This window comes from Urtica dioica, chromosome 9 (assembly GCF_054948205.1).
Source record: "Urtica dioica subsp. dioica isolate 48M chromosome 9, U.dioica_male_clone48M_v1_H2, whole genome shotgun sequence".
NCBI classification, from domain to species: domain Eukaryota; kingdom Viridiplantae; phylum Streptophyta; class Magnoliopsida; order Rosales; family Urticaceae; genus Urtica; species Urtica dioica.
In genome coordinates, this window is record NC_142764.1 from 29,056,624 (window position 1) to 29,082,707 (window position 26,084).

Here is a 26,084-nt window from a genome sequence, read left to right on the forward strand (position 1 = left end):
ACTTGGGAGGCCGGTGTTCAGTTATATTACAATACAAGTAATTTAATTATGCTGATTATAAATATTTAACGGGCGAATGTGAAGTTTTTTATGGATTCTTTTTCCCTTTTTTCATTTCAAGCAATTCAATGTGAAGCATATCATAAGATGATAATAAGTAAATGTGTATGGTCATGGTATGAGAATAATATCCGTATCCAAACTTCATAAATTTAATTTGTGTTTTCTTTTTTACCTTTAGCACAAATAGTCTACAATATATTACACAAGTGATATTTTCGTCCTTAAATTAATTTTATGACCGACGTATGATCATAAAACTATTGATTCTGTTGTATTAGATATTTTCATAAAATTACTTCTTTTATGAAACATATAACCTAGAACTTCAAATATATTTGTCAACTTAAATAGCTTGTTAACTATATATATTGAAGAAGAAATACATATTAAATTTGGATCAAATCCTGAAATCCCTAAAGAATAGTTTAAAATTACTTCTTTCAATTTGTTTTATGTTGTTTAGTCATTGGATATCATTTATAAGCAAATACAAAAAAAAATGTTTAAAATGCTACAGCTAACAATTTGAGCAGGCATGAAGCCAGTAGCAGTCCAAGGTGGACTATAACTCCCTTCAAATTTTATTTTTTTTGCACTTTTTGATCATTTTTTATTTTATTTTTACATTTTTTTACCCTCAAAATTTACAAACTGATCTCCTGAATTTTTTGTTGCAAATTAGTCCCCCTAATCTAGATTACTGGTTTTGTCCTGAATTTGAGAATACCATTTTGCTCAAACTAGTACATAGCCCAGAATGCCGGCCACGTAATTCATGGACTACTTGCAAAAAAATAATAATAATAAAAATTATACATTTCCAATATATTTGGCATTATATTTCCAATCTTGTATCGTATTTCATTTACTCTCTTTTTAAGGCTATCGCACTCTTTTACACACTGTTTTTTATTTTATCCAGTGTTTTTGTCTCACACTGACACATCACTCCTGGTGCGAACAACAAAATGTTACCGTCTTAATTTCAACAGAAAAAGGTCAGGTGAAGCTAGGACTTTGCAATGTCAGATATTTTTCTATGTTCGTTAACATTATAATATATATGCAACTAGCTAGATCAAAACCCCACGTTCTTATGCATATTCTCAAAGGGATACAAGAATTTAATATACGTGTGTTCTGTGTATGATTTTTCTTCTTCTTCCTATTTTTCATCTGCATTTGACTAATGGACTCTAAATATTTTTTATTCTCGATGTTCAGCGAATCCAATTTTTAGACTTGTTCTTTGGATAAGAATATAAACATGTGAACACGTTCACACACACCCATACATACATACATACATTATACATACATAGATTACGTACAAAATACATACATGCATAAACACAATTATTTATGGTAATTTTAATCGTTTGAATTTGGCAACCCAAATGTGTTAGGTTGACCCAAAAACACCACGCGGTGCAAAAAGTCAAGATTTTTAGGGGACTTAATTATACGGGGCATTTACAACTTACACTTTTAAATTTTTGTCAAGGGTGAAATTATTAAATGTGTATTGAGATGGTTGTTCAACTTTTTGGTGGAATAATAAATTGACCCACAACAAATATATGTAAGATCAATTGAAACAAACAATAAAACGAGTAGTAGTAAAGCAATAAACGACATAGAGAAATGATAACTCGATCCGGTGATGAAGCACCTAATCTTATAGAATGTGTGTCTGCGGTGATGGAAAGCAATTCATTATAAGTTTACAATGAATAGAGGTACAAGAACTCAAACTTGTAGACTCTCACTCTCAAGCAGCTATATATCTCCTCTAAGTTTCAATGAACTGTAATATAAACTCTCTTTCAATCAGAGTTCCCCCTCTCTTCTATGTGATCCTCTATTGAAGATCGTTTCAGTGATCAAACGCAAATATACAAAACGATTAACTCTTTGCCAATACGGTATTGCTCAGTCAGAGAGATTGAAACACTCTCACTCGCTTAATTATCAATGAAGAATAAGAACCAAAGAATGTACGAGTTAAGTCGGCATGACACGATAAAATTGGTATTCCATAATTAGAATCGTATGTAAGTTTGTTATAATCGATAAACAAATCTTCCGCAAATCAGTGGATTATAATCATATCCAATTGTATCTTCGATATTCTCATAACTAAGACACAAAGATATTATAATGCCTATTTATTTATTTCTACACATTTAAGTATATTTTAGATTTTACATAGAAAAAAGATCATTATGGCACACATTGAGGAAAAATAATATTCCTAGCCCCCTAAAACTAATCTCTAAAAATCTATATACACTAATTAACTTGTCATGAACCGTCTACACTGATGGTGCTTGTTAGGAATCTCATATTAAAAGAATGGGAACTAATAAGAACTTATAAAGGTCATAGATATTTACTCTTTTCATTACCAATTGGTTTTGAGATGGAACCTCATGATACTTTCATATGGTATAAGAGCTCATTAAGCCCAAACGGGTATCCGATCCAATCATTGAGATTCGGCCCAAGATGAGCGAACGCAAAGAGCCTCCATCTTGAGGGGACGTGTTACAAATCCCACATTGAAAGTGAATGGAAACTAACAACAGCTTATAAAGGTCATATGTTACTCTTCTGATTACCAATTGGTTTTGAGATGGAACCCCATGATACTTTCACATTGCTAGACCCCTAGTTTAGACGTTAGAGAGGGTAATGTGAAGTACTTTTATAAGGAGGGTTTATGATATAACTTATAGCTTATACTAGTAAATTATATACATGTACAAAAAATAAAAATAAAAATAAAAATAAAATTTAGTGGGGGTTTAAGCGACCTTAAGCAGTTCCATCAGTCACTATGTAAATCAGTAATAGTTATATATATCATATCATCATTATATGAAAAATCAACAATGTTCTTTTAATGTGTGACAGTAGTGATTTTTTTTTTAATTATTACACGAGACATGTATAATTTACAATCATAAATTTACAATATACATTGGGGAAATGAATGAGACATGGTTGAGGAGGCAAGTTTCTATCTCAATTCCTAGTTATACATTGCATGGCGAACAAAGATCGTACCTCTAGCCTTTCAATGCGATATATAAAGGAGTCTAACTACAATGAATTTCCATAAAAATATTTAAATAACTTTCAAGGCCGTCATGAAATCATAAATACATTGTAGCTCACGTGAATCTCACTAATAAGATGTTTAGCCCTTGTTTTCTTGTCATCTCTCTACATTAGAGACCATCTTCTTGAAGGCTGAACTTCATTTAATTAGTAACATGCATGAAGCAATCCCTAATAATATTAAAGATAGAAACATTAAGTAACTATCATTGTTATCATCATCACTACTATTAATATTATAATATATTAAATTAGCATACAGCCCTGGATTTGTCAGCTGCCCATGCTCTACCATAACCGTCTACAAACAGTGAATTAAATTCTTAAAATAATATTATAAATATAATAAAACCAAAACCTTGTCTATAACAGTTAACTTGGGCTTCACAATTCGCTGCATTAGGCCTAATGTTTAGTTTATTAGCTAAAACCAAGCATGTAGATATTTGACTATATCAGACTGCGATTCAGGTACGTGACATATTGATCTAGACTGATACGACCGAGAGAATATTCACTAAATAATTCAAATATAAGATATAAAATTATATACGAGGGATTTGATCAACTTGTTAATTCTGCCTGCATTATATTATTCAGATTCTACAAGCACACACACAGACTCAGAACACAGAATAACAATATAAGAAAATCGAAGCGGTTAAAGTAGTTAGCTTGCGCTAAGATATATATTTGCTTTAAATATTAAACTAATTTCTAACTATTGAAAGCACCTTCTCTAGGTGACCTAATTATATATTAGTTGAGATTTACATTGTATGCGATCTGTAAATAGCATTTGCAGCCATACATGATACATATATGCATGAACCTAATTCTTCCAAAAAAAATGTCATCCGGATTTATTAATAGAAAAGACATGAATTTTTATAAATAACAGTTGATCAATTCACACTTTTACTAATCGCATCAATTCTTATTTAATATTAATTATTGTGCTGGTAAACGCAATATAATCAATCTACTACTATACATAAAATTTTATACCACCTTAACTGTTTGGTAAATAGAGTGAGATCCATTGTAAAGTTCACTTGCATTAAAGTTAATTAGTTGAATAATATATAATTACTATATTTAGTTGAGCTTTGCGTGAACACAACGATTACTTCACTCCCAACTACTTAATTCATTAGGAAAAACAGACAGCTAATTGGTACTAATATTACATGTGTCAAATTTAAAGAGAGCGATAGCTTGTTGGTGAAACGTATCAATCGATCCAAACTTATATTATTATCATGATCATGACTCAATCCGATATATATTTGTGGCCCTTGTAACAACTTGAAGAAGAAAAGAAAACAGATAAGCAATAACACATGAAACTTCTTGTCCAATATTATGTCATATTGGGTAACCATTACGACATAGAAAAATCGCAATACAACTATACAGAAACTATTTTGATAATATACAATAAAAAGAAAATAAGAGAGAAAGGGTTTTTAAACCGTCCATGTGAGCCAATGTGTTTTTGGAAAAACTAATATTGGTCCATAGATATATCATTCAACTACCATTATAAGTCGAACATATGACATATATTTCCAATAATGTCAAAATTAGAAACAAGAACCAGACAGCCATATCTCTCGCGGCCTCGTTGGAAGATCCATATAGCTTTAACTTTTGATTTTTTGCCAATACTTCTTTAACAAAGACGATATACTATTTATGGAAGTTTTTTTTCTTTCTTTTCCTTTTATTATATTTTTATCGTTACTTTGGAAAATTTATCTAGAAAAGGTAGTTTGAACACTAGAAACTGTTGGAAATGTGGTGTTCCAGCTAAGGTCCTTCCTCTACTTAATATCTGTGGGACTATGTTGATTAAAATAAATGTGTGGGACTATATAAGGAAAATATTCCTTTTATTTCTTCTTGAAAAATATATTAATTATATTATGTTGTTTGGTTGTAATTCGTAATTATGTGTGGAACTTATTTGCTTCTCATCTATAACTTTAGTATTCACACACACAGAAAAAGAAGTTAGTTTTAACGTAATATGCTATGATATGATATATGATATATTTTATGAGATGTAATTATGTAGCTAGTGACGAGACTCTTATAATGATAACTAATTGAATAACCTCTAATGATAACCTGACACACCAAATATTTAGATGCAACGAATTGCTAAGAAAAATTCGAGGAGGGTGTTAACTAGCTAGTTATCCGTCTACGTCAAACAAAACTACATTTAAAAAAAAAAAAAAAAAAAGAGTTGCAACGTATTGAAATGATACAAAAGATTCAAAATGTACCATTCATAAATATTAGTGATTATTGATTTTAAATCATATTTAAAATCGTGAGAGCTTATCAATAAGTATATTATTTTTTAATTAAACGAGATAAAAATAACGATGATTTGCATGAATTGGAAAAATTAGTTATATAGTTTACGAATTTCAACACATATTTTAAACCATGTCACAAAAAAGTTGTACCAAATAAGTGGGCGCAAATAGACTCTTTTAGGTTACTAGTAGAAGAGAAGGGACAAAGCCCACGCAATTTGCGGGTTAAGAGTCCACACTAACTGCCTACCAACGGTAATAAGCAGCTTTTAACCGGTGGTCTCCACCACGTGTCAGTCTTATAGGGAATTTACGATATTAAAAATATGCTATTTATTCTCTAATAATAATTATGTAACTAAACAAACGGAAGATTCGGTTTAGTCATCGGAGAACCGACAAGCTCACAGGTTCACATGGGAGAGGGATGTAAATAGGGACCCACGTTTTAATATTTCGTTTTTCGTTTTAAAATTATTGACCAGCGAACCACTAATAAAGTTGACTCGTACTTGTATTTCGTCGACACGTGGGTCCCACCCTTGTCGTTGCTTTGCCCTCTCCGCACGAGCACGAGGTTTCTTTCTCCTGCGCTCTGCTCCACCGTAATACACCATGTAACCTACTTCTTCATTCATCCATCTCCATCAAGATTTGCACGAATGCAAGTGTACACACGCGTTAAACGCTAGTTTTTTGTTAGAAGAAAAACCTGTAAATTATTCTACTAAAAGAAATATAAAGCAATAAATAAAAATTAATGTAGGGCTCTTTAAATTATTCGAATTATGATAGAAAGTTTTAAAATAGGTGTGAAAATTCATAAATTTTTATGTTAAAGTTATTTGAAAAATAAATAAATGTGCATTAATATTTAGGGACTATCACTATATGCTGGGACGGAGGTAGACGGGGAGATTAAAGTGAATTTGTTTTTTCAGGATAGAGATTAACTTGTAAATTTTCAATGTAAAATTAATGGAAAATAATTTTCAGTAAAAATTGTACAAAAAAAATTGAAGAGGGCCTTAAGCCCCTTATTGGACTTTAACTCCTTCCGTCTCTGGCTATGTGACTGCGATTGCGAAGAATGCCGTCAAAAATTAAATATATATATATATAATATATATATATATATATATATAGAAAAATGTAGCTATAATCTAAACCATTGCGATGCAGTTTGATACGAAATATATAATAAGCTATGTAAATAATATTGATCGTTCAATGAAGTGGCTCAAACTCACGTATTATTAGATCAAAATTTACGGTGGAGCTTGTTAAAACTTGACATAGGGTGTCTTACATGCTTATTGAATGAAAAAGAATACAAATACTCTTTAAATTGACTTGAACCGGGGTGGTTTACTTTTGACCAATATTAAAAACAAAGATTGCACAGTTTTAAATCAAAACTATTGGCTATGTTTTCACAATCTCACCTACTCCAAGATATTTCTCTTAAAAATTTAAACATTAGAAATGATTTACCACAAAAAAAAAAATTCAAACATGAAAAGTAGTGTTTATTTTTTTAAAAATAGTAATACCGCATCTTTTTCAGCTATAGACAAAATGACGTATGTGATCGTCGGATTGGATTTATGGTGATAATACTGATGCGAAATGATGAGACCGCCAACACACGATTGCAACTCTGTTTGATAAGTATTAATTATGAGTGTAGAAACGGAAACCGACAAAGAGGGCCCAAACTCTAAAGCATTAAAAATTAGACACACGCGCTTCCATCATATACTCTCTGTCACCTACATGGACGAACTAGAACCTCTCGTAACAAGACACGTGTCCAAACACAACTGGCTGAGCACATCTTCCTCTCAAGTCTCCTCTCTCTCAACTCAACAGCAATATATATAATAATAACAATCACCAATTACCAAAGACAACTAAAATAGTCTCTCATTCATAACAAGCAACGCAAACAAATCAGCGAAAAATCAAAGGGAAGAGTGTAAGATCACAGAAATGATGTCGTCGGAATCGGAAGCTTCTACGGAGTTGAACTTCGAAGAGACGAAATTGACCCTGGGATTACCGGGGAAATTGGGGCTGAAGCGCGTGTTCAGCGAGGCCAATATTGACCTGAATCTCGAGAGCTCGAGCGAGAGACCAAGCCGTGACGACGATGATTCCGGCAGTGTCGTCATCAACGACGAATTCAGCTCAACTAAATCCCGTCCATCCAAGTAAGATCAATTAACAAAAAAAAAATCAATTTTTTTTTTTTTTGTAATTATAAATAACAGAATATATATGATTAAATATATAGGGTACAAGTTGTTGGTTGGCCTCCGGTGAGAGCTTCTAGAAGAAACGCGACGAAGAGTTGCAAGTACATAAAAGTGGGTCTCGACGGAGCTCCGTATCTGAGGAAAGTGGATCTTGAGATTTACGAGAGTTATCACCAGCTTTTGGTAGCGCTTCAACACATGTTCTCTAGCTGCTTGACAATCCGTGAGTTTTGGTGTTTGTTTCGTGAGGGGGTAGTTTGGTAATTTTTTATTATTCCGGTGAATTAAATGGGCTTATTATTTTTTTGGCAGGGAATTATGTGAATGAGGAGAGAAAGCTTGTGGACCCTGTAAATGGGATGGAATATTTGCCCACTTATGAGGACAAAGATGGTGATTGGATGCTTGTTGGAGATGTTCCATGGAAGTAAGTTGTTACTTAATTAATTAGTAATTGAGTTTTTGTGATTAATTTTTGAAGAAGAATGTGAATTGATCATCTTTGTGTTTTATTTGTATGAACAGAATGTTTGTTGACTCGTGCAAGCGGTTGAGGCTTATGAAAAGTTCAGAGGCAATTGGATTGAGGTAATAATATACAATTTTACTTTCTTTTTTTTTAAATGAAGAATTATTTATCACTAGATTCGTTAGTTGTTCATCAAAATATTGATATATGTTTTGTGTTTTTGTTAATGCAGCTCTAAAGAGACATCAAATTGAAGGGAAATATTATATGATTCTCATCATCAGCCACCAATCAAGACCTTGTATATTTTATTTTCTTTTAAATTTTATACCACTCACTTGTTGGGTTAGAGAGTTTTTTGTTAGAAATCCCAAATAAGCAGGCTTTGTGTTAATTCTTCTCTTGTGAGTTTTTTTTTTTTTTTTTTTTTTTTAAATTCCCATTTTATTAATGGGTTTAACAGAACCTTTTTTTGTCTCTCAGTTCTTTTATTCCCTTAGACATGGATTTGTAATACTTGGACAGACATAGTACTCAAAATACCCAGTATAGATGAGATTTGAATTTTTCACTCTTGTTCTTATTATCTGTCCATACTCAGATCATGACCTTCCCAATTAATTTATGATTAAACAAAGATTGATGATAACTGATAGAAAATTCATGAGATTTTGCTTCAGATCAGAATGTGTTCATTCTAAGCCCTTGTATTGTACCAATTTCTGTAGCAAGCCTTACTTTGATTTTCTTGAGATGATAGTTCAGAATTAGATCTTACCGTCATTGATTTCTTACTTGAAGACAGCCTCTAAAACTTATATTTTGGCTTCTCACATAAACTTGTGAACAATCTAACGTTTGCAATAATAATCAACAAGTAGAACATATAATACATTTAATAGGTTATAAATCACACAATAAGTGCAAGTTTATTTTGTATTATGAAGTTTAAAAAGGTTATATTTGTAATTCGTGCTTTGTGTCTTATATATTTATATTTGACTGTGCATGTATGATATAAAGAACGAAAATGTTTTATTAAAAAAAAAAAAAAAAGGTTAGCTCTAATGTTGATCCAAGATTTTGTTGTGTGGCTCAGAATGATGAGCTCTTATTCAACACAAGTATTAATGTGCATAATATCATAAATCGACCCATCAATCTTTGTCCAAACAATAAAGGAAATCATGTGCTAATTTTCGGAAGGAAAAAACTAATGCACATTTTTCTTACAGAAATGACTCTTCATCGACTGAGAAATTAAGTGCAAAAAAATCATTCACTTTCATCATGTCCGATCACGGACTTCCATTTCCTAACAAGTCTCTGGCCCAAATAAATGTGACAATATATATATATATATATATATATATTTTAATTTATATAAATTGAATTGCAAATGCGAAATGAGAAAAGATGCACATTCTTCTTTCTTCTTGACAACCACCAAATTAATTGCAACAGCAAGATCAAAACCCTTTCCAAGCTGGGAATAAAATTTTCATTAATTATTAACAAAAATAAACGCAAGTCTTTCTCTTCTTCCTCACTTTATATATATGCTCATAAGATAATATCTCTATCAGAAGCACAAGTAAGAGAAAAAAGAAAAAAAATGGACGGTGCACCGCCGCAGAAAAAGACGTCATTCTATGATCATATCAGGAAGAGCCGCGAAGAAAAAGGCTACTTTTACGCCTGGTATTATACAATATACAGATATACATACACAATATCCATTCCAATATATAGCTATACTTACATTCATATCTTCATTTTTGCAGGCTTTTTGCTCTGTGTGGGTGTTGCTGTGGATACTCGTGCTGCAAATGTTGCGGATGTTGCTCCAACGATCGGTGTTGTTGCTGCGCTTAGATCGTATTTCATTTTCCGGTGAAATACATACAAAAGCAAGAACTAATTTTGTTTGATTTAAATATGTGACTTTTTTTTTTCTTGCATTGATAAAGGTGTGTGTTCTACACAGATTACATGTACAAAGACTTGTAAGCTAAAGTAGAATTTTGAAGCAACTTACTTTATTATATTATGCTTATATACTACTATTTTTAGCGGATTTTAAGTAGTAGTTAAAGAGCAACAAAAAAAAAATAAAAAAAAAAATTGGTGGTGTCACAAGGTTCCGCAAATTTCCAGCAGCGAAAGAAATATATATATACCAAACTTTGGCTCCATGGAATGGTATGAAACATGTTATGCTCCGAGGATAGGGTTTCTTCCTTCGTCGATTTCGATGAGGAGTAAATGCTTCGGATCCGATCCAAGTGGTCCCTCGGAATAAAGTGTCGGAAGATACGCATAGTACGCCGGTAGATATCGGGAAACAAAATCATGAACCTAAAAACAATAAATATTGAAAGAAGGTAATAAGAGAAATACAAGCGTCGCTCGAGTAATATAATTTAAGATGTGGAAACAAATTTAGATCAACGAACCTCTTCGTCGGACATGCCAGCATTTCCCGCGTCTCTCATTGCAATCTCGGCCTGCAATCGATGATATTATGTAACCGCGATAACAAGAGAGAGAGAGAGAGAGAGAGAGAGAGAGAGAAACCTGCAAACGCCATTGATAGACACAAGTCGGGTCTTTAATCTTGATGATAATCCACGATTTTATGAACTTGTCCCACGCGTCGTAATAAGATTTGAGATTCTCGTTGACCGTCTCTAGCTACGGAGTTCGAATTCATGTTACTTAATTTTGGTGCATATGTGATCATGAAAACAATTTAAAAAGAAAAAAAAAAAAAAAAAAAAAAAAAAAAAACTCAATTTCTCGGCTCGGGTTAGTTCTAACCTGAGGATCAACGTCCTTAACCATGTCCGTTGGGCAAGGCTTGAACCCGAGCATCCAGCCTTCAAATAAGACAACCTGATTGACCACCCAAATCTCAATCAGACGCTCGGTCTTTTCTACGAAACTTTTTTTTTCTTTCTTTCTAGTTTTCGAAAAACCGAGCAGTCCAAAAGTTCAAAAAAAAACCTTTTTTTTTTTTTTTTGCTTTAGTATCATCGAGTATCTGTGTGTTCTTGTTTTCGTATTTTATTTGCTTTAATTTCACCGATTTACGACAGAAATCATCGTACCTCAAGTGGACCCTCAATCTCTGGCCACTTTTCGGGGCTCGCTCTATCGCCTTTTCCGCTGTAAGCAGACTGAAAGAAAGAGCAACATTAGATATACGAAAGAAGAGTTTTTTTTTATGTAAATTGACCATTCATTTTGTGGTTACCTTATCGTACCTCGGTAGCTTCATCTTCATACCTGAGTATTCCATAGTCTGATTAAATCAAAGGGCAAGAAAGGAAAAGAGAGGATCAAAGATTAAGGAAGATCACACACCTTCTTTAGTCAATTTGGTCAGGCTTGTCAATGTTTCAACGGACAAAGGAAGATCGTGACTCCCTGCATTTCCCCGGTACTACACAAACGACACCAAAAATAATAGTCGTTACTATCGAGCCTTTTTTTTTTACATAGCTTCTCGAGTTTTAGTCTAACCTCTAAAAGCGAATTCCCCGGGTTTTCCTTCCTCAGTTTAGCCTGCAATGAAATAACAGGCTCATATTTCAGGTATATTCCCTTTCTTGGGTCTCAAGTAACAAAATATCGGCATCGAAAGAAACGAGTACCTGCTCTTCTGCGGTCAAATAAAAGTCGTCGATGGACACCGTGGCACACTTCCTGAGATTCTACATATAATTAAACTAAAAATAAAAAAAAATAAAAAAAATCCAAATCTTCTGCAAAAGGACTCTCGGACATACCTGCCAGTGAGTCGAAAGAGATAGTCGAGAGCAAAGACCAGCGTGGTCTTTCCACAACCTTGCGGCGCACTGAAACCAATCTGCAACAATAACAACCACCAAAAAAATCACGACTTTTTTTTCACGGGCGGTAAAATATGAAAATGAGAGCGTAACGAAACAAATCTCGTTACCACTAAAGGAGGTACTTCTTCGTAGCCTTCTTTATACCCGGATTTGTGCTGCGAGATCTGATCTTCGCACCAGAGAAAGACGGGTATGTAATAGTGATAAATCCTGACTTTCTGGTTGAAGTTGAGGAAAAGCTCGTTGAGCTGAAATAGGCGACAGAGGTACGAGCCGTACGCGATCCACTTGTCGATGGACTCGGCCACCGAGCCCGAATCCATGCCCATCTTCTCGAGCAGCGGGCCCGAGCATATGAACCCGTACAGATCCTCCACCGATGACACCTCAGCCTGTTTCCCCGGGACCACCGAGTTCAGCCGCGGGCCCCACGGCTCCGCGCGCCTCGCTGAGCTGTCCTCTTGCAGCCATGAATATCCACTCCCTGAACGATTATTCGATAGCGAAATCAAATATTGCACGTCTATTATAACACCGATTTTGGAAATTTCGCCAGAACTTCAGATATTCGATAGCGAAACGAGATGTTGCACATTTGAATTTTCAGTTTTTTTTTTTTTTTTTTTTTTTTAAACGTTGAACATGTTATAGCCTCAGTACCATCTCTTTAAGAAGTGCCACCATTGATAAGTGCTAGAAAAACTAATAAATGGTCGAAGTTGTTTTTTTTTATTTATTATTATTGTTATTGTTAGGTTTTTATGGATATGAATGTGATCAAGAAACTACTGAAGACAACACATTTAGCAGGATTGAATAAATAAACAAGTACACACACAACCACCAGGAATGAAAGCATTCAATTTACCAACTCACACTTTTATTCTTATTTATTTTTAATTGATCGACACAAACAAACAGCAATAAGATTTTGGGCATATTTACATAAGAAAAATATCGATTAGAACTCATGATAGATCATGGTCATCATGGCATACTGACAAGATTTATCATGGAATAATATATTTTTCAAAGTTTATTCTTTCTGATCTTCATCATGTGCCTGTCATTACATATAAATCAAGTACAAAAATTAAATAAACAAAAAAAATAGGAAACTAATCCACTGAAAATTTCGGAATTGTTGTTTAGCAAATCTTTAGTAAATGTTAGGTACACAGACCTGACATATTTACACATTTTTATTTTCTTTTTTGTTGTTGCAGTGGCTTATGAATTTTTAAAAAAATGACATGATTATTTACCAAAAATTTCCTAAAGATTAACTAAATAGCAAATCAGATATGTCAATAAAGTTATATATGAAATATACCCTTAAATAAAGTTAGAAAACGATAAGTTTTGTGGGTATCAACCCATTTGTCAAACGTTAGAAAGTAATTAGTCATTTACACTAATTAGTCATCTACAGTAATCAGTCATCCTTAGTATTACTTTGTCAAATGTGGGACACAATATTAATAAAGTTTTTTTTTTTTATCTTTTTCAATAACACCCAAAAAATTGTCAATGCCATTTTAGTACTGCCTTTTTCTGTAATTATAAAAACTTCAGGGGCGTAACTGTAAATTCAAATAAAAAAGTATTCACCACCCAATCTAAGTTCGTCCATATCCGGTTCCTACCAAAAACTAAATGGCTAAGAATACTTATAAAATATACGTCCATATATAATTTTTTTTTTTTTACATATATTGAGAGCGTACTACAACAATCCTAAAGAACATATGTAACATAAGAGAAGAGAAATGTTTACCAGATTTTGAGACGTTCATAGGCATTGGAGATATCTTCCGTTTGTTGGAGTGAATGAATTTGAAAGAAGGCAATTTAGAAGAAATGAAATTAAAGCGATAAGGATAAGACTGAGTCTCATTGATATCATCGAAACAACTGAAACACGGCAGCGATGACGTTGGACTCAGTCTCTGTGGTATCACCACTTTCAATCCCGCCATTTCTCACGCCTACACGTTCTCCACCACCGCTATATATTATATTTGTTTATTAGTATATAAATAAACGTATACAAATATTATATTACAAGCACGCTAGGCTAAAAAAGAAAACAGAGGAAGAAAGAACCGAGGAAATAAATGGACTTTAAAGTGTTTGTCTGTGAGGCAAAGCAAACGGGTAAGACGAGAGAGGCAAAATAAAAATGTTTAATTTTTCTCCGCTTCAGAAAAGAAAAAAAATATATATATGGGACCATTTTTCTATTGGGACGTTACCAAAGACTCATTTTATAGATTTTATTTTATCACTTCATATGTGACAAGAAAACGTAAGACTATCTCAGTTTCAAAAAAAAAAAAAAAAAAAAAAAAAAAAAAAAAAACGTAAGACTATCTCTACCGACAATTTACCTCTGAATAAATTTACAGATTCTTGGCTTATTAAATTTTGAAATATGTTTTGTACCCACGACAACCCTGCTATAACATGAGATAACAGTCTTAACTAGAGTCGTTTTTCCTCTTCCATAAAAAATTTAAAAAGTTGTTAAAAAAAAAAGGACGATCGAATTCCCTGATAAAAATCTTTCCTAAAGAGGCTGATCGGATGCCATAAAATTTTTCCCTCTTATGAAAAATGAAGAAATAGATATGACGACGATAAGTGATGTACTGTCTGCCAATATAGAATATAAGGGAATATAATAAGTATTATATTTTATTCGCTGTCCTTTGAGGAAATTTTTTATTTCTTTTTATTCCTACTTGGTTTAGCTGGTCGATGGTCCGCGCGTACTCAAACGTCTTTCCGTTATCTTTGCGTAACAAATTAATATAATTGGTCATTAAACTAATCTATATCTATCAAAGATTATAAAATAAAAATATCCCTTCCTATCCTATCCCAAAAAAAATATAAAAAAAAAATAGTGGCAGCGATCTAAACGCTTAATTAGCGTCACAAGCAAAAACACAAAACACGTCACTAAATCGTGGTCGTCTAAGATTAGAGTTGTTACACATAGAGCAAACAAGCATTGCTCTGTTAAACTTTACAAACTAAATACTGATTTAAAGAGGCCTTTAAAACGTGCCAGTTTCTAAACTGAAGCAAAAGCTACAGATTTTGACAACTTTATACAGTTTTTTGACTAGCAGAGAGGAGCTTGGTGGCCATGTTTTTGTTCAATTCTACAAAGGACAAAAGGGTCTCTGGGAGAGAGAACCAGAAGGACCAATGGCCAGACAAAAAGCCTATGCCTAACAAGTTCTAAAACAAATTGGCTAAAATGAATAATGGAATGGAAGAAAAAATTAAGATTAGAGAACAAAGTACAAGAGTCGGTCGTGTAAAAGACAGACATTTCTCAGATGAACCTCCTTCACGTGTAACTACTCTGTTAGCGGTCGGTTTCTCTGTCTACGTGCTCTATTCGGTCTTCAAAAACAGTGTTTCGGGTGGTTTTTGGGAAGACAATGCTGCAACGCATTTGAACTGTATATACATGCATATCAGAGACTTGAATCCGAATAAACTTACGGCATTGACACTGAGTGTGTTACATTACAGCATAATTTCTCTCACCTTTTGATTTCTGTACTTTGTTCGTATAGAGCTTAGAGGACAGCCATTAGTGTTCAACTGTAAGTCTTGTAAGGCGATAACAGCAGACTTCAGATCCGGTGACTTGTAAGAGGTATAATATTCTAGCGTCGGATTCTGAAAATAATAAATAAAATCAATCTCTATTTTTTTTTTTAATGCATTTGTTTAGAGAGAAGGAAAGTAGAGAAGTGAAGCGTGTCGTTACCCATGGATGGCTGGTCGGGTCTATCGTCCATCGGGATAGGAAAATCGCTGACGCAGCGATGACTGAAGGAAGGAAATTCAAGAAGTTGTAGTCTACTAATGTTAGTTCGGCTAAGTAGTTGGCCAAGTACTCCAGTTCAAGACTAGGACTCTGAAAGATGATCAGATCGGGCTAATTAGTCATGAAATGAAACCGGGATATCTTGTTTAAGAAAAGGAAGTGATGCGAGAGAGTTTGAAATCTCTGAGTTTACCGTGTAAGAAACTTGAGCTGCTCTTAGAAATCTCCTGAGAAAAACAAAATAGGCAAGAGTTTGCGAGTGAGAAGCAGAAACGAGATTTAACTCTAATTTGAATGCTGTACCGGTTTGAATAAGGTGAAATACCTAAGGAAAGATTTCGCAGTTGGCGCAAAGAGTTGAAAGTTGTAGTACTTCAATATTTGAACCTCCATCTTTAAAACCTGCCACGATACTTCATTCAGGAATGCGAACAAACAATCGCGTTTGGTTGCAAGCATATGTATCATGAATGGTAAACTAAAATCCACTATTTTCTAAAAAATTTATCCAAATTAGAAAGAGTAACAGTTATGAGGACAAACCTCTTCTCTTGTGTAAGTACTGTCTGTAATGAAACAAAACTCTTCAACACGGGGAGCACAAATTTCTTCATATTTCCTTCAAGACACATAGTAAAAACAAACTTAGGGTCTCACGGAGATAATTCCTACAAGGAGATTGTATGTTCTTTACAATAGATATGAGAGCTTACGAAGAAATTAGCATGCAAGTGATGCCAATAAGTTGAAGCCTGTGTCTTTCAATGTAGTTTTCTGAGAGAAACCGATCGATCAGATACACTGATAGGTAAAGCGTATCTGGCACCAGCTTATACTCTTCTGATACCTAAAAGAAAGATCTCTGTGTTCAGACATTTCCAATGCAACTATTCAAGAAAAAAAAAATATTCCAAAATTGTACCAACCTCGACAAGCCAATCAACCAGAATTCCACGCATACTTTGAGTTATATCTCTCTGTATTGTTTCCATGAAATCAGGACGTGGTCTTCGGGCAAGCTGTAAGAAAAAGTTGCAAATCAAACTCAACCCCTTGTTTCGATAAGCAGATAATGAAAGGGGTTAGAAGATTATTGACTGCACAAACCTCCGCGACGTGCAAGTTTTCGTACATATCAGGGGCATAGACGCAACACAATTGTGGGTTATTTTGATCATCAATGTCGATAACATCTGGATTTCTTGGTGTAATGGCGTTCTTGTAAAGATAGCCTTTCTCAGCCTCAACAACTGAAAAAAAATAAAAGATCCAATTCCACATCAACGACTTTTGCGGGAAAAAAAAAAATCTTAGAACATCGGGGAAATGAGCGAATAACCAACCAACCTCTCTTCAAAGGACTTTGCAGACGTGAAGTCATTCCAGAACTCTGACTTCCAAACTCGTACTCGGGAAAGCTTCCGAAACAATCGACCGACGGTTTAACCTCTTCTTGTTTAAGGTTGACCTTTTCTCTTTCGAGGACTGTCTTTTCTTTCAAATCAGCTTCAGTCGAAGGAAACACCTCGACTACACAAGGCGTCACTTTGGTCAACTTAGCTCGACTTTTTTTGACTGGCTTGGTGCACTTAGCCTGAACCAACAGTTAAGGAAAAACAAAGTCAGATCCTTGAATGATAGGTTAGGAAACGATCACAAGGATTATAAACAATAATGAGCTCAAACGATGTTAGTACCTGAATACTAGAGGCATTGAAACAGTTCCGGTATGAACTATCGCAAAAAACATTGGTCACGTTCTGAAGCACCGCTCTCCTCTTGTGCTGTAGACCAGCATTGTCTGCATTCTCGTCCCCCGAAGATTTCTTGGGAAGTGTCTGAAGTGGCCGCTTCTTGTTTATCGGCCGAGATCCAAGCAACGCAGTAGCTCGAGAACGTGTCACTCGAACCGGAAGCTCTTGAACTTTGTCACTTATCAGATTCTCCTTCCTCATGATTACAGTCCTAAGAGAAGCCAGCAAGGAAGCGAGACTCGAAGTCTAATCCCAATTGAGTTTACAAACCCTGCAAGAGGTCAATTGAGAAATTTGGTGTGAGGAAATCGGGCAAAGATCAATGATCCGTGTGGCAAGTTCACATAGGCATATGAAATACTCAAAATCTTTGGAAGCAAGACTACCCTTACACAGAAAATAATGTTGGCAATGATTTATCGTAATCCATGTACCAGAAATAAGGAATGAAGTCTCAACCTCGTCTAGAGATAAAATCAGTAAAAATAGATAAATAAATTGCTCTGAGAACAAGATTTTGAAATTTTAGGTATATGTTCGTGAAATCACTATGCACAAAGTACCGAGTCGACCAGCTCAGCTCAACAATGAAACAAAACAAAATATTGTTTTCATGCGAAAACCAGAGGTCGAAATTCCAAGAGTTTCTCTTTTAGAAGGTTACCAAGAAAACGAATCGACGATTCGTGGTCCACCGGAAGGTAAACCGCAAAGAAAAGAAATCTCAACTCGTTTCAAATAAAATTCAATTTCGTAAAGTTTTTATCTTTTATTTTCATCTACATTTCCGATTCTTTAGTAAGGAACATCGACACATTTGCGAAACCCTAAAGATTCGGTCATGATCAAGAATTACAAAATAAACTAACACAGACGCAGTGCAGTACACGAACAGACTTCTTTATTTCTCGAATGGAACAATAAATGCCAGTAATGGTCGAAGAATTGACCTGAGAGTCTCGTCCGAGCTCGAAGACCTCCATGGGCAGAGATTCAAAGCTCGGAGATAGAGAGAGAGAGAAACGAAGCACTGAGCGGGATTGTATGGAATTTGAAACTCTGAGGAAAAGCAAATGGCAATTTGGTATTTTAATTGCTAAAGAACAAATTATTTTATTCTGTTGATTATATTATTATTTTGTATATTGTTTATTTACTTATATCAAAATCTCTGCGCTGACCGTTTGACTAAAAGCGCAATAGAGTTGAGACCAGTTCATTTAAAGTGCTTAATTTGATTTTTATATTTATTTATTGTTAATATACGTTAACTTCGTCGCGAGTAAGATCGGGTCTTGTGGACCTGAAGTTACCGAACTACCCCTATTCTTATCTATATGTGGCATCTCTTATCTGACTCCGGTTTGACGTTTGTTCCAAGATAAGTCGAGTTTTTTCGTCATTTTGTTGATCAGATTCAATTTGTAAATTAAATGGTTTTGGATCCGGTGCGCTAAGGGCAATTCCTTGACAATTGGATGTGTTAACTGAACAACACGTGGTTACGAATATGAATTTTGGGACAAATCACTTTATCTTTTTATTTTTTATTTTCATTGGCTACATGTGTACCTACTACCTACTACAATATGCATTTTATTACGAGTGTACTTTCATAAATAATTAAATAGCAGATCCGTGGACTATTTTCACTATTTTTAAAGTGAAAATTGTGAGTTGAAAAAAAAATCACGAAGGTTCGATTTTATGGAAATACCTGATATCGATACTACTACGAAAATCTAGGCAAAATTTGAAATAATTGCATTCAGTAGTGAAGCCATAATTTGAACCGGAGACATTTATAAAAAAAAATATAAATTTTAAGAACTTCATGAGAGCGTAAAAATATTTTTTAAGAGACAAATATAAAAAATCTTATAAAAAGGTAATTTTTAAAAGTTTGATGAACATATTAAAAAAAAACGTAGATGATTTCTCTCTAGCATATCTATGACGAGATTTGTAAAAAAACAAAAAAGATTAAAGAGCTCGGTTTTTAACCTCTTCATAACTGAGATCTTACAGAAGATGCATGAAAAAAGCGAGATTTTAACAATATCTTGGCAAGATTTTTCGAGATTTTAATTGATAAATGCGCATAAGTGACTTTTGATAGTTCATATATTAAACTAAAAGTTTAACTATTAATTAACTTTGAAAACTAAATCGTAAGTTTTTTTGTAATTAATAAAATTAAGTAGAATTTTGATTAATGATAAAAGATAATTAAAAGTTACCCTTACACATCCATAATATTAATTATATTTTTTAAAACAAACACGAGGCTAATCATTAGATAACGGGTAAAATACCACAAATATATAAACATCAAACACATGTCCACAATGAAAGTTAGGACCTTAAGTTGTAAAGTATTCAAAAATAAAATCAGTTGATGGCACATCGTGTGTAAACAAGGGTGCACAATACTATATTTAGAGCACCTTCATGGCTCATTCGAAAATCCCTCAAAGGTTAATTGATTAATCCAAAGTACATATGAGGACAGTCAACCACGAGAAAGAACGTACGAGTACATGTTCACCCAAATCTCGAGTGGAAAAACTCGAAAGATAGAAAATTCATCTTCGTGACAAAAAAAATCCACACTTGACATGTTTGAGAACAATACCATAATTCAAACACAATAACATAAACAGCAACAAATGAAAAATATAAATATAAAAATAGCGGAGTGGAACACCGACGATGAGATCGGGAAGAGAAGCGAGGCTGCTAGTGACAAGAGGTATAAGCTTTTTAGGAGCGGTGTTAGATAAAAAATAAAATAAAATAAAAAATCTTGGGTTTGAATAAGCTTTTTCAAATTTGGAGGGTTTTTTTTTATATATATAGGAAGAAAAGGGTCAAAGTTGAATAAAACTTTTTCCACTAATTCCAAATTAATAGTTAAAGGGCATAAATTAATTATAATATACTAATACTAACATTAATGCTCTCTTACAATTTGAATAATTTCTTTTCCATTCACATTGTTTTTTATAAAGTGGAAACCTTTTTTAAAAAAAAAAATTGGAATATAGTTGAGTTAATTCCAAATGCTAGATATTCATCCGGCAGATAAAAAAAATTAGGTATATTATGATAGAAAAATGTAAACCGGTGAGTATATTTCGGGGGGAAAAGTTAAATATATAACAAGTACGAACATTGAGCTTTTATTCCGCTAATTACTTCCACATTTTAATATTTTTCTTGTTTTTCTTAATCATAATCATATAATAATGATACTATAATTAGGTTTATGTTGAGCTTTACGGATGTACACTAGTACAGTTGTACTTGATGGATAAAATAATTATTTTAATTTTACGTCTTCTGATCTGAATTATTATTTTACATTAGCAACTGACAAACATTTGTGTTTAATGGAATTAATGGCTCTCCTTTAATATACACAGAATCATGTGATAAAAGCGCCTGCATTAAGTTCCATAAATCTTATTTGTTTTTTATGCATTAAATCGGTTTTATTGCCGTATATATTCTAAAGCATATTTTATTTATAAAATAGTTCCTATATTACCAGATGACAGGATTGTTTTTTTCTGGAATATCATGAATCCAACTTAAATATGATTATTTGACCACGAATCTATCACCTCTTATTAATTAATCATCGCACGACTGCTAATAAAAAAAACAAGCACACCTGAAAGTAAACATATGTATGACTGTTCTAGTCAATTTAATGTTAAGTTATTAACTAGTAATACCTCGTTCGTGATAAATGACCCTTCTTCTCTTTATTTAAAAAAAAACAAAAATACAAAAAAAAAAAAAAAATACAAACAAGCAAACAAAAAATTGACCATTCTTCATCGTAATTCTCCAAAATCTCAAAATACGTACATACTTGAATCTATTACATTATGAAAACGTGTAAAAATAGAAAAACGGACAATGCTTTACTTTCATTTGCATTTATCATAAAAAATTTACTTCATTTCCTATCTACATGTCAAATATTTATTAAGAATCATTAACGCGTAGATCTTGGATCATATGTATAGTATCTATCACCCCTTCCTACGTATAAATAAATAAAATCACCGTTACTATGCTAATATAATATATAAATATATTAAAACGTGATGAGCTATCGTAATATTTGAAAATTGATTAAATTACTTGTATTACAGTAGATAATGAAATGAGATCTAGACGTAATAAATTTATCACGTGATTGCTTGAATTACAATATTACATGAATTATATACACCCGTAAACATCGCATTCTTTTTATTCATACGTGCATGCAATCAACTCTATCGATATCGTACACTGATGTTCATTTGGAAGTCTTAGTTTATGATAAAGTCAATGAGCAAATTATCAGATGGCGTGACAAAAATGCATTTTATTTGTATTTTTATTTTTGAAATGTTGTTGGAGGGAACTGGGAAGGAGGTTTGAAAGTTGATTAGTGAGGATCACGTGATCTCTTCAGCTTTGTCAATGGCACGCACATTACATTTACACCACCACCCTTTTGCATTGACGTGGGACCCACACAGCAGGTTAAAAACTCCCCTATCACCACTACACTTCTCATGAGACCACTAGGAGCACAAAACATAATAAAAAATCTCTCTCGAACAATAAAGCGTCTCTCTCTATATATGGATTTGCATTTTTCTAATTTTGAGCCTTATTAAGGAACGGTCTTAGTTTAGTCAGCCATGTGTCTTGTTCTTACTGGCTATTGTATTTTCTCCTTTGTCTAGTAGACTATAAATACTCTGTGTCAATCGTGTATCATTCAGCTTGATTCAAATATATTGAGAACCGTCCAAATTCTCTCTTGCTCTATTTCTCTCTCTATCTCAAAATCATTTCATGGTATCAGAGCCCTAACTCCGGCTTCGGAAAGGGAAACTCGGTCATGGCGGCGTATTCTACCACAGATCTCGACGATTCCTCGGCAGCGATGAATCAGACTAGAAACACACCGATAATCTTCAACAATTCCATTGGAATCAAGCTTGACATCAATAATTTCCTAGCGTGGCGTAAACAAGTGCTCGCAACGGTCAGAGGACACGATCTAGAAGATTTTCTTCTAAGTACTGGTGTTCCGATGAAGTTTGCTGAGCTCGGTGATGAAGAACTCGAGAGGATGAGTCATGAGTATCGACTTTGGCAGCGACAAGATCAGCTCCTTGTTTCATGGTTGTTTTCCTCGATGACTGAAGGTGTTCTAGCACGAATGGTGAAATGCGATTCAGCAGCTCAGGTATGGAGCACAATCCAGGTCTACTTTGCAGCTCAAATTCGAGCTAAGTTTTCACAATTCAAGTCTCAACTTCAGAGAACAAAGAAAAATGATCTCTCGATGAACGAGTATCTGTTGAAGATTAGGAAGCTCGTAGATCTACTGAACCTAGTTGGAAATGAAATTTCTGTCAAGGATCATGTCGAAGCCATTTGTGAAGGTCTATCTGAGGAATATGAGACCTTTGTGGTGTCTAGTTTGGCCACTTGCCTCACGGTCAGAGTTATGGTTACAATCAGCCTCATCGATTCCAGTCTCAACCTAACTTTGGAGGATACAGAGGATCTGGTTTTTCTCGAGGAAATTGATCATTTCGTAGTCGTGGTCGTGGCTATGGAAGATCATCCTCAACCAGACCTCAATGTCAGGTGTGTGGAAAGCTAGGCCATCTGGCTCTTGGATGTTTCTACATGTTTGATGAGTCCTTCAAAGGACCATCTCAACTTCAACAATCAGCTCCGAGTCAGTCCAGTGGTCTTGCACAGGGTCACTTAGCTGCTGTGACGCCTCAAGATGTTCAGAATTCTGATTGGCTCACTCAAGAGCAGCACTGGTACTATCCAGACTCAGACTGGTATCCTGATTCAGGTGCAACCAACCACGTCACGGTTGATCTGCACAATCTAGAGCTCAAGTCAGAGTACTGTAGTCCTGAGCAATTGCACGTTGGTGATGGTAAGGGCTTGTTGATTAAACATATTGGTCATTCTAAGTTCATGTCTCCTTATCAACATCACTCGCTTGATCTTATGACTTTGTTACATTGCCATAAATTACTAAAAACCTTCTTAGTGTCTCTAAGTTTTGTCGTTACAACAATGTGTTTTTTGAGTTTCATTCAGATTTCCAAGAATATTCTTTTGGAGAGACAGCTTAAGGATGGTTTATATGTGTTTGACAAGACTCAAGTTCGTCTTAGCAGTCCTCAAGTCTCAGAGTCTATCAAGTCTCAGTCTCAGCCTTATCCACAAATCTCTTCAACTCCACCAATTTCTGTCCATACTTGTAATAAAATCAGTTCCAAGTGTAGAGCCTTTATTTATGCGTCTGTACCTAAGTCTGAGTTGTTCAAACTGTGGCATTTCAGATTAGGCCACCCTGCCAGTAAAGTTGTACACAATATCATGTCTCAGTGTGATCTTCAAGTCTCTACAAACAATTTATCTGTTGAAAAATGCTCTGCTTGTTGCTTTGGAAAGATACACAAATTTCCTTATTTTCCATCCGATATTGTGTATACTTCTCCGCTTGAACTAGTGTTTACAGATCTTTGGGGTCCCTTTCCCACTGTCTAAAAAAATGGTTTTAGATATTACATGACATTTGTTGATGCCTACACTAGATACACGTGGATTTATTTTCTTAAAAACAAATCTGATGCGTTTGAGATATTCAAAAACTTCAAAGCCCAAGCTGAGTTGCAACATTCTGCCAAAATCAAATGTTTACAGTCTGATTGGGGAGGGGAGTATAGACCTTTCACAAAATTTCTTGAGTCTCTTGGGGTTATTCATAGAAAACCTTGTCCTCACGCTCATGAACAAAATGGTACGGTTGAGAGAAGACATAGACACATTGTAGAAAATGGTTTGACCTTACTTGCTCACTCATTCATGCCCTTCAGATATTTGGATTAAGCTTTCAAAACAGTTGTCTACCTGTACAATAGACTCCCAACAACAGTTCTCAGTGGATCCACCCCTTATGAGTCTCTTTTTCACAAAAGACCTGAGTACATTCATCTCAGAGTGTTTGGCTGTGTCTGCTATCCAAACACCCGTCCATACAATCAACATAAACTTGCCTTCCGGTCAACTTTGTGCGTTTTCCTAGGGGTCAGTCAAGATCATAAGGGTTATAAATGTCTAGACAAAACTGGAAGGGTCTATATTTCACGAGATGTGATATTTGATGAGTCTTTTTTCCCTTATTCTACAATTTTTACCTCTCAGTCACAATCCTCATCTCAGCCGGTTCATTATTCTCTTGGTCCATCCTTGTCAATTCCTGGTGTGTCGTCTGGTAGTGAGTCATGACCAATATGTTAAGTCAACTTGTTCTCCCACGTTACCATGCACTGATGTTGTTGATTCTCCACCTCAGTCTCATTCTGCAGGGGTACCACGTCCTTTGTTGGTTGAAACCAGACCAGAATCTGAGGGGGATGCTCTGCCTGCTGGGAATTCGAGTTCTCAACCAGGCCCAAATCTTCATCACATGACCACTCGAGCCAAGTCAGGTATCTTTAAACCCAAAGTGTTTGCTGTTGTTGTGGAACCAGCAAGTGTGTCAGAGGCAATGTCTAGTAGTCACTGGATATGTGCGATGTCTGATGAGTATCTGGCGCTTATGAGGAATGACATCTGGTACTTGACTGATCTTCCTGCTGATAGAAGGGCAATTGGAAGTAAGTGGATATTCAAACTAAAGCAAAATGCAGATGGGACACTTAACAGATACAAGGCTCGTTTGGTGGCTCAGGGATACAGTCAAACTCCAGGTTTTGACTATAACGAAATCTTCAGTCCGGTAGCCAAACATGTCACAATCAGGGTGATTCTCACTCTAGCCTTGTCAAAGTCATGGCCGGTTAGGCAAGTGGATGTGAACAATGCATTTTTAAATGGCGAGTTGGATGAGGAGGTTTATATGGCTCAACCTCAGGGATTTGTTGACCCTCAATATCCAACTCGAGTGTGTCGTTTGAAAAAGGCAATCTATGGCTTGAAACAGGCACCTCGTGCATGGTTTGGGAAGTTGAATTCAGCATTGTCTAATATGGGCTTTGTGGCTTCTAAACCTGATCCATCTTTGTTCATCAAGTCTTCAGCTACATCACAAGTCTTCATTGTGGTGTATGTGGACGATATACTTGTAACTGGGAGTGGTTCATCTGAGGTAGAATTGGTAATTCGTCAATTGAGTGCTGCATTCTCTCTGGAAGATTTGGGACTTCTTGACTACTTTCTTGGCATCTAAGTCATCTCAACTGACTCGGGTCTTCTCCTATGTCAAACTAAGTATATTCAAGATCTGCTTGGGCGAGCCAAGATGCAATTTGCCAGGTCTTGTAATACCCTT

At 34.6% G+C, this 26,084-nt stretch overlaps 3 protein-coding genes across 3 annotated transcripts; 1 reads left to right on the plus strand and 2 right to left on the minus strand.

Annotated features, from left to right (window-relative positions):
* Window positions 1-7,363: 7,363 nt before the first annotated feature.
* Window positions 7,364-8,814, plus strand: IAA15 (indole-3-acetic acid inducible 15). Its single transcript, XM_089627285.1, has 5 exons — window positions 7,364-7,729; window positions 7,813-7,997; window positions 8,087-8,201; window positions 8,300-8,362; window positions 8,476-8,814. Exons 1-5 carry the CDS (start codon window positions 7,509-7,511, stop codon window positions 8,495-8,497), a joined length of 606 nt encoding a protein of 201 aa, XP_089483411.1. The 5' UTR covers window positions 7,364-7,508; the 3' UTR covers window positions 8,498-8,814.
* An 898-nt stretch (window positions 8,815-9,712) lies between these two features.
* On the minus strand, window positions 9,713-14,737 carry LOC149386616 (P-loop containing nucleoside triphosphate hydrolases superfamily protein). Its single transcript, XM_089626644.1, has 12 exons — window positions 13,878-14,737; window positions 12,208-12,584; window positions 12,035-12,114; window positions 11,900-11,951; window positions 11,769-11,810; window positions 11,610-11,688; window positions 11,500-11,531; window positions 11,354-11,422; window positions 11,064-11,138; window positions 10,821-10,937; window positions 10,700-10,750; window positions 9,713-10,601 (listed from the first exon to the last, which is right to left on the minus strand). The coding sequence occupies exons 1-12, from the start codon at window positions 14,077-14,079 to the stop codon at window positions 10,458-10,460; spliced, it is 1,320 nt and encodes a 439-aa protein (XP_089482770.1). The 5' UTR covers window positions 14,080-14,737; the 3' UTR covers window positions 9,713-10,457.
* A 305-nt stretch (window positions 14,738-15,042) lies between these two features.
* CYCA2;4 (Cyclin A2;4) lies at window positions 15,043-18,750 on the minus strand. The gene is made up of 12 exons (XM_089627121.1): window positions 18,655-18,750; window positions 17,648-17,975; window positions 17,298-17,544; window positions 17,058-17,200; window positions 16,877-16,969; window positions 16,664-16,797; window positions 16,494-16,569; window positions 16,276-16,352; window positions 16,144-16,177; window positions 15,891-16,040; window positions 15,665-15,799; window positions 15,043-15,574 (listed from the first exon to the last, which is right to left on the minus strand). Exons 2-12 carry the CDS (start codon window positions 17,903-17,905, stop codon window positions 15,509-15,511), a joined length of 1,413 nt encoding a protein of 470 aa, XP_089483247.1. The 5' UTR covers window positions 17,906-17,975; window positions 18,655-18,750; the 3' UTR covers window positions 15,043-15,508.
* Window positions 18,751-26,084: the final 7,334 nt, after the last annotated feature.

What these genes read in the sequence shown, in the direction of transcription:
- IAA15 (XM_089627285.1), top strand. Translation starts at nt 7,509, where the DNA reads ATGATGTCGTCGGAATCGGAAGCTTCTACGGAGTTGAACTTCGAAGAG. An exon ending in CTCTAGCTGCTTGACAATCC is followed by an intron (nt 7,998 to 8,086) that starts GTGAGTTTTGGT and finishes TTTTTTTGGCAG; the next exon opens with GGAATTATGTGAATGAGGAG. An exon ending in TCAGAGGCAATTGGATTGAG is followed by an intron (nt 8,363 to 8,475) that starts GTAATAATATAC and finishes TTGTTAATGCAG; the next exon opens with CTCTAAAGAGACATCAAATT.
- LOC149386616 (XM_089626644.1), bottom strand. Translation starts at nt 14,079, where the DNA reads ATGGCGGGATTGAAAGTGGTGATACCACAGAGACTGAGTCCAACGTCA. An exon ending in AGATTGAGGGTCCACTTGAG is followed by an intron (nt 11,139 to 11,353) that starts GTACGATGATTT and finishes GTGGTCAATCAG; the next exon opens with GTTGTCTTATTTGAAGGCTG. An exon ending in TTAAGGACGTTGATCCTCAG is followed by an intron (nt 10,938 to 11,063) that starts GTTAGAACTAAC and finishes CGAACTCCGTAG; the next exon opens with CTAGAGACGGTCAACGAGAA.